Below are 17,425 nucleotides of genomic sequence, written 5' to 3' on the forward strand. Positions count from 1 at the left end.
GTCCTTGAGTCCAGCTTTTTCCAGCCATTGGTAGGATTTCCCGATATCAGCCACTTCAGTTATTTGTCGGTGGTACATCCCATGTAAGGGCTTGTCCTCCCATGATGGTACTTCCAGCACCTCGTCCTCTGTTCCCCACTGTCTGTATATATATATATATATATATATATATATATATATATACATATATAAACACTTTATCTGTAAAGTCATGATGTAACAAGCCCAGGTTCAGTGGGCTTTCACAACAAAGGAACAGCATAAAACACAATGTGTTTTCTGATTCAGTGTCCCCCCCTCCCTCCGTCACTGTGCTGCCACTCAGACCTTATCTGTCGACAAAGGTAGAGGAGATCAAAACACTGAAAACAAAGTCACGTTCTGGCCACGGGGCCCAACCACAAAAACAGCAGCCGCCATAAAAACAGAGGTTATAGGCTACACAATGGAGACACCGTATGAATTAATAATGATTCAAATCACTCTGTTTGCTCCAGATGCTGATAACCCTCTACATGCTGAACACAACTTACTGCAGCATATTTTTAAAGCAAAAACAGAGCAGATAAAAGATTGCAGCAGCCAGATTCACAAAGCCAAGAAAACACTCATTTAAAAGGAGCTGTGGTGAGTGGTAAAAGTATGTAAAACATTTCAAATGATCACATTAAAGAAAATCTGCTAATGTGGCAGGAAAGTCTACTGAGACAGAGCGAGGTACTGGCTTATGAAACATTAACTGCTCTTGGCTGGTGAGAACCACAAAGTGATCTCCATCGCTCACAAAACCAGTGCCTAATTGGATTATCATATTCTGAAAAGACGGATTCATTACCTCCCAGCTGTAAACCAGCTGAGCTGACAATCAGGCCCAGCGTGATTCAAGTAACACAATTACATCTGAGAGAGAGAATAAAATGCTAAGTTAACAGTAAACATGTTTGTATCATCGTAGGAGTTTTTTTTTTTACCATGATCTGTAGAGGCTGAGATAAGATTCAGCTTCTTTCTAGATTACCACAAAAAATAAGGACAGGAAAGGAGGTAGATTACCCAACAGTTTTACAAAACAAAATGTAAACTGTAGGATTATCACTCAGCTCTTCAGTCATTTTTGTTTTGTCTGGGGTAACTACACATTTATCAACCACAGCCAAAGGTAAAGGCAGAGCGATAATGTTTTTGCTTGTGTGCATGTATTCCTTTGCCTGGACCGTTAGAAAAAAAGCCTCATAACTCAACAGATTTTATTAAAACTTTCAGAAAATATTCATTGGGTTGACACGTACAACTAATTAACTTTTGGAGAGAATCCAATTCAAGATGGCTGCCACGCCAAACTAAAAAAACAGATGGCTACAACTCAGCAAATTTTACAAATATTGAGCTAAAACCTGGCGTGGCAGTAGCTGAGTGGCGTCTTTCACACATACTTTGAGCACAATCCATTGCACGGCATCTTTGTTCAAAACCTTGGAGTCAACTCTGTGTCTGTTAGCAAAATATCTCATATACTATTGGATGGGTTTTCAATGAAACTCAAAAACTAACTGTTGGCTGTAGATCTACAACTGATTATTAACTACTGGGATCAACTTGAGTCAAGATGGCTAATTAAACTTAGTCTACACATATGGCTATACCTGACAGTCATTCACAACACACACACCAAGAGCTAACAGGTCACACAAGATATCACAATATTGCATGAGACTGCATATAATGTTATTTTGGAGGTTTTCACCAAAAATGCTATAACTATGTCCCTTCTCATCATTGGATGATAATAGTTTAAAACTCTGGCATGAAAGGTGACATACATTTTGCATTCCTTCAAGGACTGCTAGGTATTTATTTTTTATCTTTTTTCATTTACATATATTTATGTTGTTGTGCAAGTTAACCGTTTTTAATTCACTGCCGTAAATATCGTCATTAGGTAGGACGATGATGATGTTGTCTCTTTTAGGAAAACAATTCAGTTGATTGTGTTTTTTAGCTTTCATGCATGGAAAATACAAGATATTAGGGAAGTCAGTTTTGATGTGAAGCTAACAAAGGGAGAATAAGTCCCATCCTGGCAAACACTGAAGTTTCTTCTTTAGAGCACAACTACACAACTTTACATTTAGTGGAACAGTAATCCCAAGAGAGTAAACCAGACAAAACATGAGCCATCATCAAAATAATGTGTGGAAACATAACACAAGAAGCAGCAGTGAGACTTTAAACCTACCAAAATAAACTCTAAGTATGCTTGCTTAACAATCTTGAATCTCATAGGCTGGTTCCCTTTTTAAACAGAGCAGAATATTCTATCGTAATGTATATTTTCCTCACTGCCTGCCAGCTTTGGAGGGAACAAAAACAAAAACAGATCAGTGGGCTCTCATACACCCAGAGTGTATGCTTTAGTGGTTTAGATGAGGTCAGTGTCAGTACCATTCATCTGGCTGCCACAATGTAAGAGCTCACCACTGACTGATCAATTGGAGTCCCTCAAGGAATCATACAGCCTTATAAGTGAAAGGCTACCTAAGTTATTAAATCTAGGGACTGCAGAGGCAGCAGAAGAGGCAGGAAAAACTTATACACAACACTCCAAGGCAGAAGCAAATAAAATGTTGCTCAACAGTATTCACTCTTCAGACAGTCACAGAAAATGTAATAAGGGATGTTCAGACAAATCATCAAAAACCCATTACAGCCTTTTTTTCTCATCTCACAAGATTTCATGGCAGCCTTTACTATGAGAACTTATTGTGTGTTTATTGTTCATCATCTCAACATGGAAGACACCGAGGTAAAGCACTTTCATACGTTCTTTTTATGTGATTTGCTGTTTTCAGTGCAGCTTGGGTAGCATTAGATTGTTTGTCCTTATAGTGACTAAAACAGCATGCAGAGTATTTTTATGCACATTCAGATGAGAAACATTTGGAGCTTGAAAAGAAAATGCTAATTTAGAAGATTGTATTTCCTGGGCAGCTATATTTGCTTTCGTATCAAAGATTTTTATATTCATTTTGAAATGTTTTGATTTTCGGCCCTAATTTTGACATAGTTAATTTCTCTACAGATTAAGGGAAAATACTAATTAAACTGATTAAAGCAGTGAGTGAAGAATGAGACCCTTTTTAAAGACAGTCTTCTTCCTTTAGGAGACTGGCACTCTTCCTTGTGAAGAGATTACCAGACAGGGTTGCCAAATAGAAATTTGTAATGCAACTTAGAAATAGTTTAGTTTTAAAGAAGGACCAGCTAAAAGTCTTTAATGTTTTATCTTGACTTCTGCAGTATTTTTTTTTTTTCTGGTTAATAATGAGAAAAAGAAAAATATCTCATAAAACTCTAATATTATCATTCTGACACAACTTTTAATAAAACCAAAGAAACAAATTGTTTCATGTCTTTTGTGCTTTTAAAACTGTTGTAGTTTTCGTTTATTAATGTTATAGCTCCAATAATGTGGCACCATCAGCACAAATAAAAACTCATAATATTGCAACACAATCCTGCATGGGTGTAACTTCAGTTAATTTGCCTTTTCTTACATTTTAGCAACACCTTTGAGCTACAAAATTATCACTATTTATTTATAACTGTGCAGTATTTCAGCTAAAATACAATTACTGTAATTTGAACATAAAAATTTTGAGTTTATAGCAGAAGTGTATTTTGTACCATCATACACTGTGTTAAAAAAAACAGGGATAGTAGCACTATGATGATTTGAGGACATTAAGAGGGCATTTAGATTGTATTTTGCAGTAATGGCTGCACATATGTGAAATGATCACAAACTTATCTTATGAAAACACATAACATGAACATAAGTGGCAGAAATGGACACCGGTACGCATTGTGTTTAAAAAGCCCGACGATGCCACAAAAGAAAACACTTGGTTAACTTTAGACTTTACTTGACTTGTTTAGGTTTAAGGTAATATATGCTTGAGAAAATTTGACATTACCTGAGAAATGGCAAAAAAAACCCTCAAATGTCACATTCCTCTGAATGAAAGAATCTCCAAAAATCTTTCATCACCAGCTTACAGTAAATCTTCAGTCTATAGTAATCAAGTCCGTGGAGCAGAAGCTTGTGGCCTGCACAGATCAGTCTTTCATTAAATGGAGATAAAACGAGTGCTGTCAAAAGGTGCATGTGTGTGTGCAGGTAACAAAGCTATAATTGATAGGCCAAACCAAAGAGCTGGACGTTCCAATCAACCACACCCAACCCGTTGTTCCACAGCAGCACAGATAGCTAATATGTAAATAATTGCTTTAAGAGTTTTTTACGGGTGGGCTGCCATTTATTTTGTAATCCTATTCTCGTGTTTTTGTTTGTTTAGGAAGGTAAGAAATTATCTTCTGGTTCCTTTTTATGGTTTTGTTGGTTTATTAGTCTGGCCTTGGCCTACCACAGAGTCAGTAAAACTTCATCCTGTAAGTTCACAAACACCTGCAAATAAATCATTTTATTTATGGTCAGCATCAACTTGTCTCTGCGGTTGCTTGAGTTGTGAAGAAGATGGATCACTTTCATGTGATGCTGTTGCCCCTCCCAGGCAGGGCGCAACAGAAGTTCCACCTCACACCAAAATTTGTATTTAACCTTAACAAACTGCAGTTACATAAACAGATGGGATTGCTTTTAAGATGTCATATTTACATGAAATCTCAGAAGTACATACAAACAAAATAAAAATTATTTTCATGTTGTAACATTAGGGTTACATCAGGACTGCAAGACTGATAATTGAACCTATCAAACTTATGTGCATGTGATCATTTAGGTAAACAATAATCAGTAACTTATATAACACAGCTGTTCTATGCCTGAAACAGTTTTTTTTTTTTTTTTTTTTTTTTTTGTTTTTTTTTTGCTGCTTCCATAGAGCCCTGCATGCCCAGCTTTACTTTATCTGTGTTGGACTCCTCAGAGAAAGACAAAAGAGATGCCTGAGATCCTCTTCTCTCTCTGGTCTCTCATCTGACATGCACACATGCTGGTTATCTGTCAAGCGGATGTCAAGTCTGCTCTAAACGGCTGCCATCTCTACTTTCCCAACTAGATTCCCATGTTTTTCATCTTGAACAGATTCTGCTGATGTCTTTCAGGGCTGAGTGACAGACACGGTGTCATGAAACACATGAGACTGGCTCAACTAAAAGGGATAGCGGGTCCCCAGTTAAACTATACATTTCTGGAACAATGACAGAACTACTCTGATCTGAACTACAGACAAATCCATCTTCATTAGATGTAGGAGGACATATATCATGGAGAAAGTAGAGCACGGTCAGAAAATAAGAAGAATGGTTTGCTTCAAATTATTCAGAGCTGAGGACAAGAGATTATTCTCCTTTAAATCAGTCTGTCATGTAATTATATTAACAACGCTGCTAACTGAGAGGTATATTTAACCACTTGCTCTAAAGAAAACCGTATGCTGGAAAACAATATAATCTCGTTAGTAAAGAGGCAGCCACCGGCACTGATTCCCAGTTGAATCCTGGGCTGCCTGAGGACACTATTAAAGGCGCATCTGACCTGTACACGCACTGACAGCTCAATATAAATGTTCCTCTTTTTAATAGACCATCTTGCTGAAACAAAAATATGTCGACAAACCTTTTTTTTTTTTTTAAAAAAAAGGCAGTTTCAGAAAAACTTAAATGGTCCCACCCATTACATTTTATGCTTCAGTCCTTTCACATAAACTTGATGCTCAGCCTTGGTCGCTGTTTTTATGGTCCGACATGGACACTCAGCACTGCACTTCATTCCCAAGGAGATGTGAGCCAGAAGGCGAAAAATCATTGAGTGTAGCTGAAAGACGGAGGCAAGCAATTGATAGACTGCATTACAGAAGCTTATATTTCACTTTATTCAGTCAGTATTCAGCCTCAAGTGTATAACCATCAAGCCATAACATAGCATTATTTTAAAAGAAAAGAGGAATACCCAAGAGGAATAAAGCTGAATAGATGATGAGTTTCTTTTTGACTTCCATCTCAGCCTCGCCTGAATGTGAGCAACCGTAAATACCTGTTAGGATTTAATATTAACAAACTGCATGAAAAAGACATTCCAGGGGACACTATTAAGATAAATGTGTTATATTTAAGATTTAGGACTGCAAATGTGTATGTATAAGTGTAGGGAATTTGCAATCATTGAACTTTTAAAACATATTCTCAGGCATTTATAGTAGACAGTTGAAAGACAGATGTTGAACTGATGGAAAGTCTTCAATATCTCTAATGATAGAAGATCTGCAACAAACAGCTCTGAATGACAAGAACTAAATGCTTCAAAGAATTCACATTTGAGACATGAGCAATAGCAAAAGGGAAAATTATCCTGATCTAAATTTTGATTCAGTTTTTATGATTTTTTTTTTTTGGCAGACCATAATAAGCTTTTTATAGCAATATATTCAGTGATCAATGTTATGGCTCTGTTTATTATATTTATTATTATTACACATTTGTAAAATAAAGAAAACAGGAAAATTGTCTGTTTTGAGGGGTCAATAGCAAATAACATACTCAGAATTCCTACAGGGCATCTTGTGTAAAATCTGACCTGAGCAGCAAGGATTCTGAAAATACTCTCAGTTCAGTTTCAAATAATCAGTTTAACAAATATTTATTTATGAAAATCCATACCTACAAGTTCCAATGTCTGCTAGACAAGTTTTTAAAGTCAAATGCAGGTCCAGTGTCAGCTATTCTGCTTCTCATAGCAAGTCTTTACTAAGGACCGTTGAGAAAGAAAAAAAACCAACTTACTTTCATAAGATCTTAGGCAGGGGTTTGGATGAATGTGGGCAATCTTGTTGTGATGTAAATGTTCCTGAAAGTTAGAAGCAGCAAAGCACAAGAGGGCTCCAGCAGAGAAATATATGCTGACTGAGGTGATTAGATCACTTGTAATTAGCAATTAAGAGTCCAAAAAGGTTCAGCTTCTGGCTTAACCTATCTAAATGCTGTTCACACTATTTAGTGTATTATATCAGATGCTGAACTAAAGACCCAATTGGTACCAAATTACAAGACTTTATTCTCATCGTGTCACCTTTGTTTTTATTCATACTACAGATAAAGAACATACAGTGTGGATATGTTTCTTTATTCAGACTATGAATAATGAACAAGGGCTCAGGAAAAATTACAGAACTTAACAACATTAGGAATACTATACAGGAATATGATCATTAATTTGCAGGAAGATGATTATGGTTTTAAACTAGACGTGTTAAACAGAGTATGTATTTCCAGCATAAATGCTGCAGATGTCAGATGTGCAGCTGCCTAGCTCCTTCTATAAAGAGACAAATGCAATCCCTTCATAGCAGAGCTTAAAAACTGATATCTTTTCTTCTTTCATTCTGTTTTTTTTTTTTTTTCGATTTTCGAAGCGTGTGGCTGAATACTACAGAAGTCTTAATAGTTTGACTTTGTATATGTCCGAAGGCTTTATGGCTGTTTGAAGAGAGGCACTGATCATCACTTTGGTAATACCTTTCTTACAGTCAGGTGATGGCAGCATCATTCTGTATGGATGTTTTTTTATGGCACAAACAAGACTGGGACAGTCAGGCTAGCAAAGACACAGATGTGAAAACAGAAAAAATAATAATACAGAGAAATTTTGAGAGAAAACAAGGATGATCGGAATGAAAGGCAGAGGTGAAGGTTTACATTTCAACAAGGCAACAATCTGTGATGTACTGGCAAAAATAAGTAAAACATTCCCTGATTAGATTCAGAAATACCTGGTAAATTCTTGGGCTGTAAAGAACACACAACATTTCCTTTTTATCAAACTTTCTAAAGCTCTTTTAGCTTTGAGTCAAGATTGACTCATGGCCTGTTTATATAAGAGTTTCTCATTTATTCCTGTTTTTTCATCCTGAACGATAATATAAGTGTCAAAGTATTAAGTCTTGCATTCACAAATTGAGTGATTTGTATCCACGTTGTGTTCTACTTGTTCATTTATTCATTTAATATTGACACCGCTACCAGCACATTAGGAGCAATATGTTTGAAAGCTGAACAATGGGACTATTCTTCTTTATGAAACATAAACTGTGATAAGTGACTAATTCCAGAGTTAATGTAATGTAGCATTATGCATCAAACAGCCTCCCATATAACACAGTCTGTGGAGCGGTAAATCATCACCACAAACAAATTAATCACTTCAAAAATTTCTCATCACATTAAACTTTTAGCAGAGCACAGAAACCCTGTGAGAAAGAGCAGAGTTGTGGCCGATTTCAAAGGGAACTTACCTCCATGTTGCACTAAGCGTCAGCCAAGCATAAACCATTAACAGCAATACAATTGACTAACTTTAAAGGAGGTTGCTTTAATTGCTGGGTAAGGGCAGGCTTTTAGTTTGTAAAGCCCAATTACTGCCATGCTGTTAGCACTTCTTCACTAATTGCATTCATCAGCTGAAATCGTTATCAGCAGGCTCTCCTTCGATTTCTATCAAAATCAAAAAAAAAAAACTAATTTCTTTGAGTTTCAGAACCGCCAGCGGTACTTCATAATGTGGCGAGGGATAATAGGTTTACATTTGAGCTGTAATTAGAGAGGGAATGGAGATGGAAGACTTCTGGCGCATGTGAATCTGGCACTGTAAGGTTCCTCGCTGCTGCGATGAAACACTGGAACCAATTTTACTCTGAGCTATTATGCCAGTCAGGGTGAATGAATATGAATGCTAAATACAGATGCTGAGAATGACAGAGTTTTCCCTTATTTTTGTGAATATGGTTTTATTTCAACAGAGTTTTTGTTTCCTGCTCATTGTTCTTTGTTTTTTTTCTAGCCACATATATTGTTTTTTATCGACACCAAATGGAAAAAAAAAGATTTTAAATTATTGTCCGAAACAGCAGTTTACCTGCCTTGGACTTGGTCAGCTGTCTAAAGACAGTTAAAACAAAGTTGTTATTCACTAAAATGTACATATATAAAAAATAGTAAATGCCTGAACAATGAATAATATAGAATAGCTTACTTTCCAAAGTAAATGAGTGCATTTGTTCATAAAAAATGTGACATATTATAAAACCAACACAATCAGGTACCCAGAGAGTTGAAACACACTCAATTATTTTATTTCTTTAAGTTTATAAATTAATTTATCCCATTTGGCATTTTGAACTGTATGATTAGTCACTGACTCTGTATTGCGTTTATCATCGTATGCCTTAGCAAAGATATTTCAAGTAGCATTATCTGTTCATGTATCTGAGGTCAAAGTTTAAGAGTAAAGTCAAAACCTGTGATGTTTACAGAATACCTTTTGAGGAAATATTTTTACCATAAACCATTCTCATCACAAAAATGCAATCTCTCTTGTATAAAAGCAGCATTTCTTTTTGACCTTTCTATTGCATTATTGTATGAAAATGATTCCCACTTTTGCCAGAAGTTCATGCCTGAACTTTGATTTCCTCTGAGTATTTGAATGAAGCTATTGCTGTTCTCTCTGCTTGTGCACTGTCCCCCTGCTCCCCTCTTTTGGCTACACCCACACACACAGAGGATACAACCACGGCCACATGCAGACACTCATGGCTCATCTATACAGCTGCCATTCAGATGCGTATAGCACAGGACGTTTGATGGTTTTCTAATCTCGGGAGCTGCCACTGGGAGATGGGGCGAGCTGACCCCTGTCATCCCCACAGTGCATCTCAAACAGCCCCACATATCTATCTCAATCTCCCCGCGCCTGTGAGCTCCCCTCCATTGTGTCGCTCACTGGCTCTCCAAATGTCAGGACAAATGCTCCACAGTCGCATCCTCACACATCCCCAGGGTGGGGGTGACCTGCTCACAGCCACTCAGTATAATGTCATTCTATCTCTGGGCAAGGGTTTCACACTGACCTGTAATGTGGAGCATGCAGCAAACTAATTCATGCAAACACGCAACAATGATCAAACATTGACAAAAAAAAGAAGAACTACTGCAATTCTGAGCACCGTACAAGACAGGGAGAACCTGCAATACAAGGAAACTTCTAACGAGAAATAAAAAGGAGGGACTTATAGGTTAATTGGCCACTCTAAACTGTCCCTAGAGTGTGAGTGCAAATGGTTGTCTGTCTTGTTCATTTCTATGAGGTCTTGTGATGTTCCATTTCGCAATGGAATAAATTTACTGTTACTCTTTAAGACTGTGAATTAAAGGCTAAAGATTAGTAGTATATCACTGGGCTGTGACTATTGGAGATTACTTTGCAACTCAAGATTGCAAGAATTTTGCAAAATTGTGAGAAAATAGGAAAATTTTCCATTGCAGTTTCAGTGAATACTGAGTGTTTGCAACTGAGTGACCAGCGATGAGTATGGCCACATTTTCAGCAGCAAGTATTTGAAAATCACAGCTTTATTTATGTGTGAACAGCTTGCAAAATTGTATTCTAAGGCATGCACATTTTTCTGCTAAGCACGTCTGCCCACATCAAACCCACCACCGCAGTCATGATTATGGTTTAAATCCACTGGAGTACACTTTTGAAATGAAGATAGACAGATTTGGATCAATTTTTAGAACTACCATGCAGGTGACATGCACAATGACTTTGACTATTTTGAGTGAAAATTTGTCACAAATCTTTTTGAACATGGTTAAAACTTATGCAACAAGTGTGCATCTGCAATTCAAGTGAGGAAATGTAATGAGACCTTTTGGAGACTCCTTCACAAATGCCTTTCACCAACTAGTCGCCAACATTCAGAGTCCAGTGAGTTAGTACCTTAAGGGATAGTAGGGTAGTTTTATAGATATGGGTTATGGGTAACACTTGAAAGTGGGATTCATTGTGTAAAAACTATGTTATTTGTATAAAAGCTTTATTTAAGCCTGCCCTTTACAATTATTTGTCTGAAACTGTATTCATTAATAAAATATCAGGTCTTTGTTTTGTGCTTGTCTGATAATCCCATAAATATGAACAAAGAAGCCAAACTCACTTTTGCATCAAAGGAAGAGTTCATATTGTGGTATTTATATAAACTTTATTTAAACCCTGAGGAGACCCTGACCCTAGCCCTGAGCCAAAAGGCCCTAACTCCTTAAACCCTGAGGAGACCCTGACCCTAGCCCTGAGCCAAAAGGCCCTAACCCCTTAATCATCTAGCAAATCTTTTTTTAATATTCTCTAAATGGTACACTATGGAGCAAAAAATAATATTTTTCATTGTTCAAAACACAATTAGTAAACCTACCCCTTAGCTATTCAAAGCTGGACAGTCCTCATTTTGAGTTATTTTTGAATTTTTAAAATTAACGAATCCTTTAAACATTAAAAGTTCTCTGCAGATGCCTAATTCTCATCCAGGCTACCGCAGAGAAACAATTCCAATTTTTCTGCTAAGCACATTTTCAGTTTTATTGTCATTAATGTGACACATCTTAATATGTTTTTTTTTTTTTTTTTTTCTGAAAGATTCAAACTGAAAAAAGCATTGGGGAAAAGAAATTCCACTGGAATATACTCTGAAGATTCAGCTTGTTATATGAATATTTCAAAACACGGCAAATGAAAAGCCAAAAGAAAAGAAAAAGAAAAAGTTTCCACTAATTTGCATAGAATACAAAAACGGGAAAGAAATCCCTTGTAGCAAGAAAAACAGCTTAAGAATGAGCTATTAGAGTGCATCACACAGTTTTTAAAAGGTCTCAAACATAAGCAAATATGGAAATATTCAACTAAATTTAAATGAGAGCCTGTGCATGGTTTCATCTCTTTAGAAATGCTTGTGAATAAAGAACAGAAGGGTAAACCTGATCTTCAACGTCATATTGCAATTTGTGGCGCTAACATTAACCAAGTGGTGTAATATGTTGTATTTAAAAATCTAACAAAAGGTTATGACCTGTAAACAGCACAGCTTAGAGCATTTTCATAGAAAAAAGGAAGCTGCTGCCATGTTGCATCATACAGTCTCAGTGGAAAATGTGTTTTTCAGGCCTGTTTTTCCCTCCACCACATATACCCTTGTGGACACTCACCACCAAACCACAGAAAGCTTTATTGCTCCTTTTTTTAATGAGATAAAAGTGAGTTACCTGTGAAGACAAAAGATTCCTAAATAGCTGAGTAATGAGGCTCCAGCCTGACCGGGTCACATCATCAGTCTAAATCCTATCAATGAGACCAAAACAAATTGTACAGCTAAGAGGTACTTGTTATCGCTCTTGCCTTCTCTCCAGAACATAACAGGGAAGTTGAACCCTCATCTGGAACCCTTTCTTGCCCTTTCCCTTCCTCCCCACTCTTTCATGACTAGCTAATGAATGTAGATGGTGCTCTGGGGGATGCAGTGGTCTTATTATGAGGGTTATGTGTGTACGCTGCGAGTTCTGCCTGCTGCAGTCAGACTGTGGTGAGAGGTTCAATTGCTTTGGCAAAGCCCCCACCTCAATAAACAAAGGGGTTAAAGAGGTTTGTTTACTGGGCCCACCTTGATTTGACCTCCGTAGCTCAGGGACAGGCTTCGTGATTACAGAAGTGTCAGTGTAGCCCGTGGAGAACAGGGCCGGTCTACTTGTACTGGCTCCCGCTCGCTCTCCTAATAAATCACATGAATAAGTGCACAATCCAAAAGTGTGAGACAAATGTAAAAACAAAGAGAGAAATGAGAGTGAAGATTAAACAGTTTATCCACCATGTTTGTGGTTAAACAAGTGGCATTCAGAGCTCTACAATGATGGAATCTCTATCAACAAATATCTGCTTTGTTGGCCAGGAATGCAGTTTTAGTGCTGGAGGTTTTCTGCTTTGATTATGTATAAAAAAACCACAGCGATTGGTCATGTTTGAACATGTGTTAGCATACAGTTAGTGGTCAAATTATCACGCAATAACGCATGTGTAAAAAGTATGTGGGCACCCTGATCAATGTGCATATGGGCGAGTACAAAAAAAACAGCTCAGATGCTGTTATAACAGCTTGCTGCTGCTCCTGTCAAGATGTACTTCATTCAGCACTGACAAACAGTAAGGCCTGCCTTGTCTCCCTTCCATTTGAGCTCAAAGGTGAAAAAAAAAAGGAAAGAAAACAAGTCCACATACTGATTTCACAATGTATGATTATGAAACAGCTTTTAGAATATCCAGCATTATTTTTTGCATCTGTTTCGACATAAAGTGTTTTCTATATTGGAAACCCTGCTCTAAAATCCAGCTCAGCCTCACTAAAATGTGAAATTGGCACAAAACAATCAACAACAACAATAAAACAATTGTCTTTTATTTTCCTTTTTTACTTTTTTTAAAGTATAGCAGAATCTTTAGAATGTCATGTATCAAGGAAGTGGCAGTAACCCAGATTTTTTATTTTTTGTTTAATTTATTACACTTTTACATTGTCTATTTTAAATTAACTTTACAAATCAAAGTGTTTACAAACCACTTTTAAACTGTAAATGGGAACTTAATTTGTATGATGTAACTTTTCTGACTAATTTATTGAACACAGTGACAAAGAATTGTTCCATGTAGTCATTTTCATGCTCAGATGCACCAAAAGAAGCAAAAATATATTTGCATGTACAATGCAGTATATTAAACTTTATGTTTGTGATGGCATTTTGGGGTTTGTGTTTATTGAATATTTTCTTGACTAAATGGGTCAGATAATGTGATGGGGTTGCAAAAAATAGTTGACTAGACTACTAATCATGCCACTTTTATTAACCACTGATTTCTATCAGTTTTATACTGACATTGACTCATTATTTCTTATTTTTCACTCTTTTTTTTGTTGTTTTGTTTTGGTTACCAGTCCTTGATGTACTCTTGTTGTAATGCCCATTTACAGCCTCAACATAAAGCAAAGTAAAGTATCTGATATTCATTTTGAATTTACATGCCTGAAAGTTAAAGGAGAATTTGTAAAATGTTAAGTCACATTAAAATGCTGAACCTAGGAAGGAGAGATATACTCTAGAGACTGCTAATCCTTGATTCAACATCTGATTGTGTAGCATATATGATGGTTTACCAGTGTCACCTAAGAGAAGCCAATGTGGTAGTCTGTTAAACCGGATTCATGTCTGATCTAAATCAAATGGATTTTCAAGCTTTGCTTTTGTCCTTCCTTACAGTTATTGTATTGAAATGTGCTCTTGAAGCCATGGGAAGCTAAACAGCACAGCAGCTAAAGAAGTTCCTGCTGCAGGGTTCATCAACAAACCTAGCAAAGTTAATAATGACTTAGGCAACTTGTGCAACTCTGCATTTTATTTTGTCATAGTGCACACAGGTTTTGTGGCAGTTGCACTTATTTGTGTCCTGCAGGTACTTTGTTTTTCTTGGCCAGCTGAAAGTAATTGGGCACAGGTGTCTCCACTCTGCTCATCAGGAGAAGAGCATAAAAGCTGTGAGAACCACTGAACCAGCCCTGTTGGGCCATTTGGACAGTGAGCAAGATGCATGTGGGGCTGCTTTGTGAATTGAGCTGCTTTCATTTATTCTTTTTGTGAAGTGGTTGGCATCTTTGAGTGTGGTTAGAGAATGATTTTTTTTATATACGCTTCACTGTTCTTTGAGCCCTGCTTTCCATTTATTTGAAACTTAGATCTTATTTTAAAACTTTTTTTGGCTTGTAACATTATTTAATTTTGCGTGTTTTTTTTTTTCTTTGACAATATGCACTGTTATTTAGACCAGTTCAATGCACTTTACTATGACAACCAACCAAGTCAACAACAAAATTAATCTTGTCTGTATGAGGAAAAAAAAGTATAAAAGTTTAAATTAAGATTTAGTCACTTGCAGTTCAATTTATTTCAGTTTGCAAAACAACACTGAGTGCAAAATGAAATAAAATAAACTTTCAGTATTGAGTAATGGAGGATTCACAGTACAACCTTGAAAACAGCAAATTGCATTAACTTCCTGACATTTAAACAGGCCTTCTGTCTTGTTCAATAACAAATCATAAAAATCCTGTGAGGATATAAAGTTGTCAGAGCAAACACTAGAGGGTTTTTGTAGCATGTAGTAACTGTACAGGGCATTTATTGCTTTTGCTCTTATTTGCCAGACTTGTGGCAAATCTTATAATATATAATGCTTTTACCTGTGTATGTGTGTTTATCTGTTAGGAAAATATCTTAAGAACCAGAGTAATCATATAGATACTTCTACTGATGAACTTTTGAAGTCAACTAAGTTCAAGATGGCTACCCAGCTCGTCAAACTTAGCAAACAAAATAGCTATAACTCAGTTTTATGTATATTGAGCTAAAATTTGGTGTTTGCTTGCTGGGAGTTGTCTGCAATACATGATCAGAGCACTAACAGATTCCTCAAAATTTCTGTTTAAACCTTTTCTAATAAATACTGGAGTCAACGATTATTGTTTGTCTATTAGTAAAGATCTAATGAACCACTGAGCAGATTTTAGAACATCTACAATTTAGTCATTTCTCAATATATGGTGATCTTAAATTAAAAATTTGGCATGTAAAACATGCAGCAATATGCATTCATTCAAGGAATGATAGGTCTTTAATTGTAGATGGGTTGTGTAGTCTGTATTTCCATCTTGCCAATGTCCGCTCAAAATCCTTTTCTGGTCATGCTTGTGTTTTGACCTGACGTGAAGCTGTTTCCTATCAGCCCCTGTGTGATGTTCTCCGGAGAAAGAAGGCTCATTATTTCAGTGTGCAGACCCAGTTTTCACTGTTATGTCCAAAGATCAAGCCATCTCTCCATTAGTGAGAATTACTTTGAAAAGGTCTGATCTCTGCTTGAAAGACTCGCACTCAGAGATGCATCCACACCAAGTTTACTGAGAAAATGTTTATTTTATTTTTTTATGCAAGATGCTGAACTGCTGAACTATAATATGCCCAAAATGCAACCTAACAGGGCATCATTTTTTCTCACTGTTCAGCGTGGAAATAAAGTTTAATTATATCAGTTTTCTTTTTAAAAGGCAGTGAGGTGAAATAAAGTGAAAACGTGACCTGGGCTTGTAGGAACTTTTCACACAGTCTGATTGCTGTGCTAATTTATTCTGAAAGCAGTGAATCACCCTAAACTCTTATGATGCATTTCATTTTGGTACTGTTGTTGAGTTATGGTTCATACTTAAAAAGAAATGGCTATAAAATTATATGATGCTGTCCTCAGTATTTTGAAATAATGAACTTTTCTGATTTGCCCAAATAAAACCTTTGGTGAAAGTGAATAATAGACAATTAATGACACATGTTTGATAACTGACAGGTTAATAATTAAATTCCAATAAAATTCTGTAAAAATTTATAGGGAAAACTTTCCTATTTAATTTTTTTTATTTATACCCAATTATTTGTGTACACATATTAGGTTATTCAAGTAGGAATTGCTTTTTTGGTTTTGGTTGTATTGTCATTGACTTATTTTTGTCCGGCTGCTGTAATTGCCACTTTCTGTTCAACGGGAGGTCAAAAGGCTCTTATTTCAAAAATACATTAAAATTCTTTCATGCAAATCTCTTGATGTTTATTGTTTCACAGAAATCGTAGGAAGCATCTGGATGAATCTGCTAACTGCTTGTTCTAGAGAGGATTCCCAAAACAGTGCATCTGAATGTGTTTTTCCTGTTTTTTATGAATGACGGGAAAAAAAAAAATCTTATGAAAACAATCATTCTTATAAAGGGTGGAAGGGATGGACAAAACACCCGCTGGGACGTCATGCCATTTACCTATGTGGCTACGATGTGACGATGCGCTGGTCAGCTGTCCCAGGAGCGACACCATACAAACTGTCAGTAGCGCCCTTCTGCACATGCTCAGTAGGTCCCTCTCCTGCATTCTGAAAAAAATAGGACAAAAGAAAAAGCAAGTTGGCCAGATCAGTAAAAAGAAAAACAAAAACATCAGATGTGAATTTAATTTTGGGGCATCCACAAACTGGAAGAGGTGTTTAAGAGTTATGGCTTTTTAATTTATTCCACAGAGATTTAAATGTGTAATGAAACTTGTCTCAAAGCTAATTTATTAAAAGTTTTGTCAAAAAGCTCCAATATATCTAAATTAAATAAATATGTAAGAGGTCTGAAGATGATTTGAAGTGTGTCATAAATATTTAGAAGTCCTTTTTTTGAACATTCAGTCGACAGAAGTTTCAATGCAACTCAAACAGTTCCTCACTGGGCTGCAAAACAAAACAAAAAATCAACCCAAGAGATGGAAACAACAGGAAACAGAGATGGAAACAACAGGAGTCATTAACTGTGTTTGCATTTTTTAAAAATAGTTTTAAAGATACCTGTCAGAATAAGGGCTTGAACATTCACAAAAAACAAGATCAATAAATTTGAATAAAATCTGATCTATACCTGCCTGCTGTTTTCAATATTTAGGTCCTCATCCTCCCTACCCT

At 36.4% G+C, this 17,425-nt stretch overlaps 1 protein-coding gene across 1 annotated transcript in view; it reads right to left on the reverse strand.

The window, feature by feature from the left end:
• si:dkey-238f9.1 (chemokine-like protein TAFA-2) overlaps positions 1 to 17,425 on the reverse strand; it is an 86,269-nt gene that overhangs the window by 16,977 nt on the left and 51,867 nt on the right. The window contains exon 2 of the mRNA XM_017408568.3: positions 16,746 to 16,855. Within this exon, the coding sequence (XP_017264057.1) occupies positions 16,746 to 16,854 (109 nt within the window). The 5' untranslated portion in view covers position 16,855. The remainder of the gene's footprint in view (positions 1 to 16,745; positions 16,856 to 17,425) is intronic.

Source organism: Kryptolebias marmoratus, linkage group LG4, assembly GCF_001649575.2.
Source record: "Kryptolebias marmoratus isolate JLee-2015 linkage group LG4, ASM164957v2, whole genome shotgun sequence".
Classification (NCBI taxonomy): domain Eukaryota; kingdom Metazoa; phylum Chordata; class Actinopteri; order Cyprinodontiformes; family Rivulidae; genus Kryptolebias; species Kryptolebias marmoratus.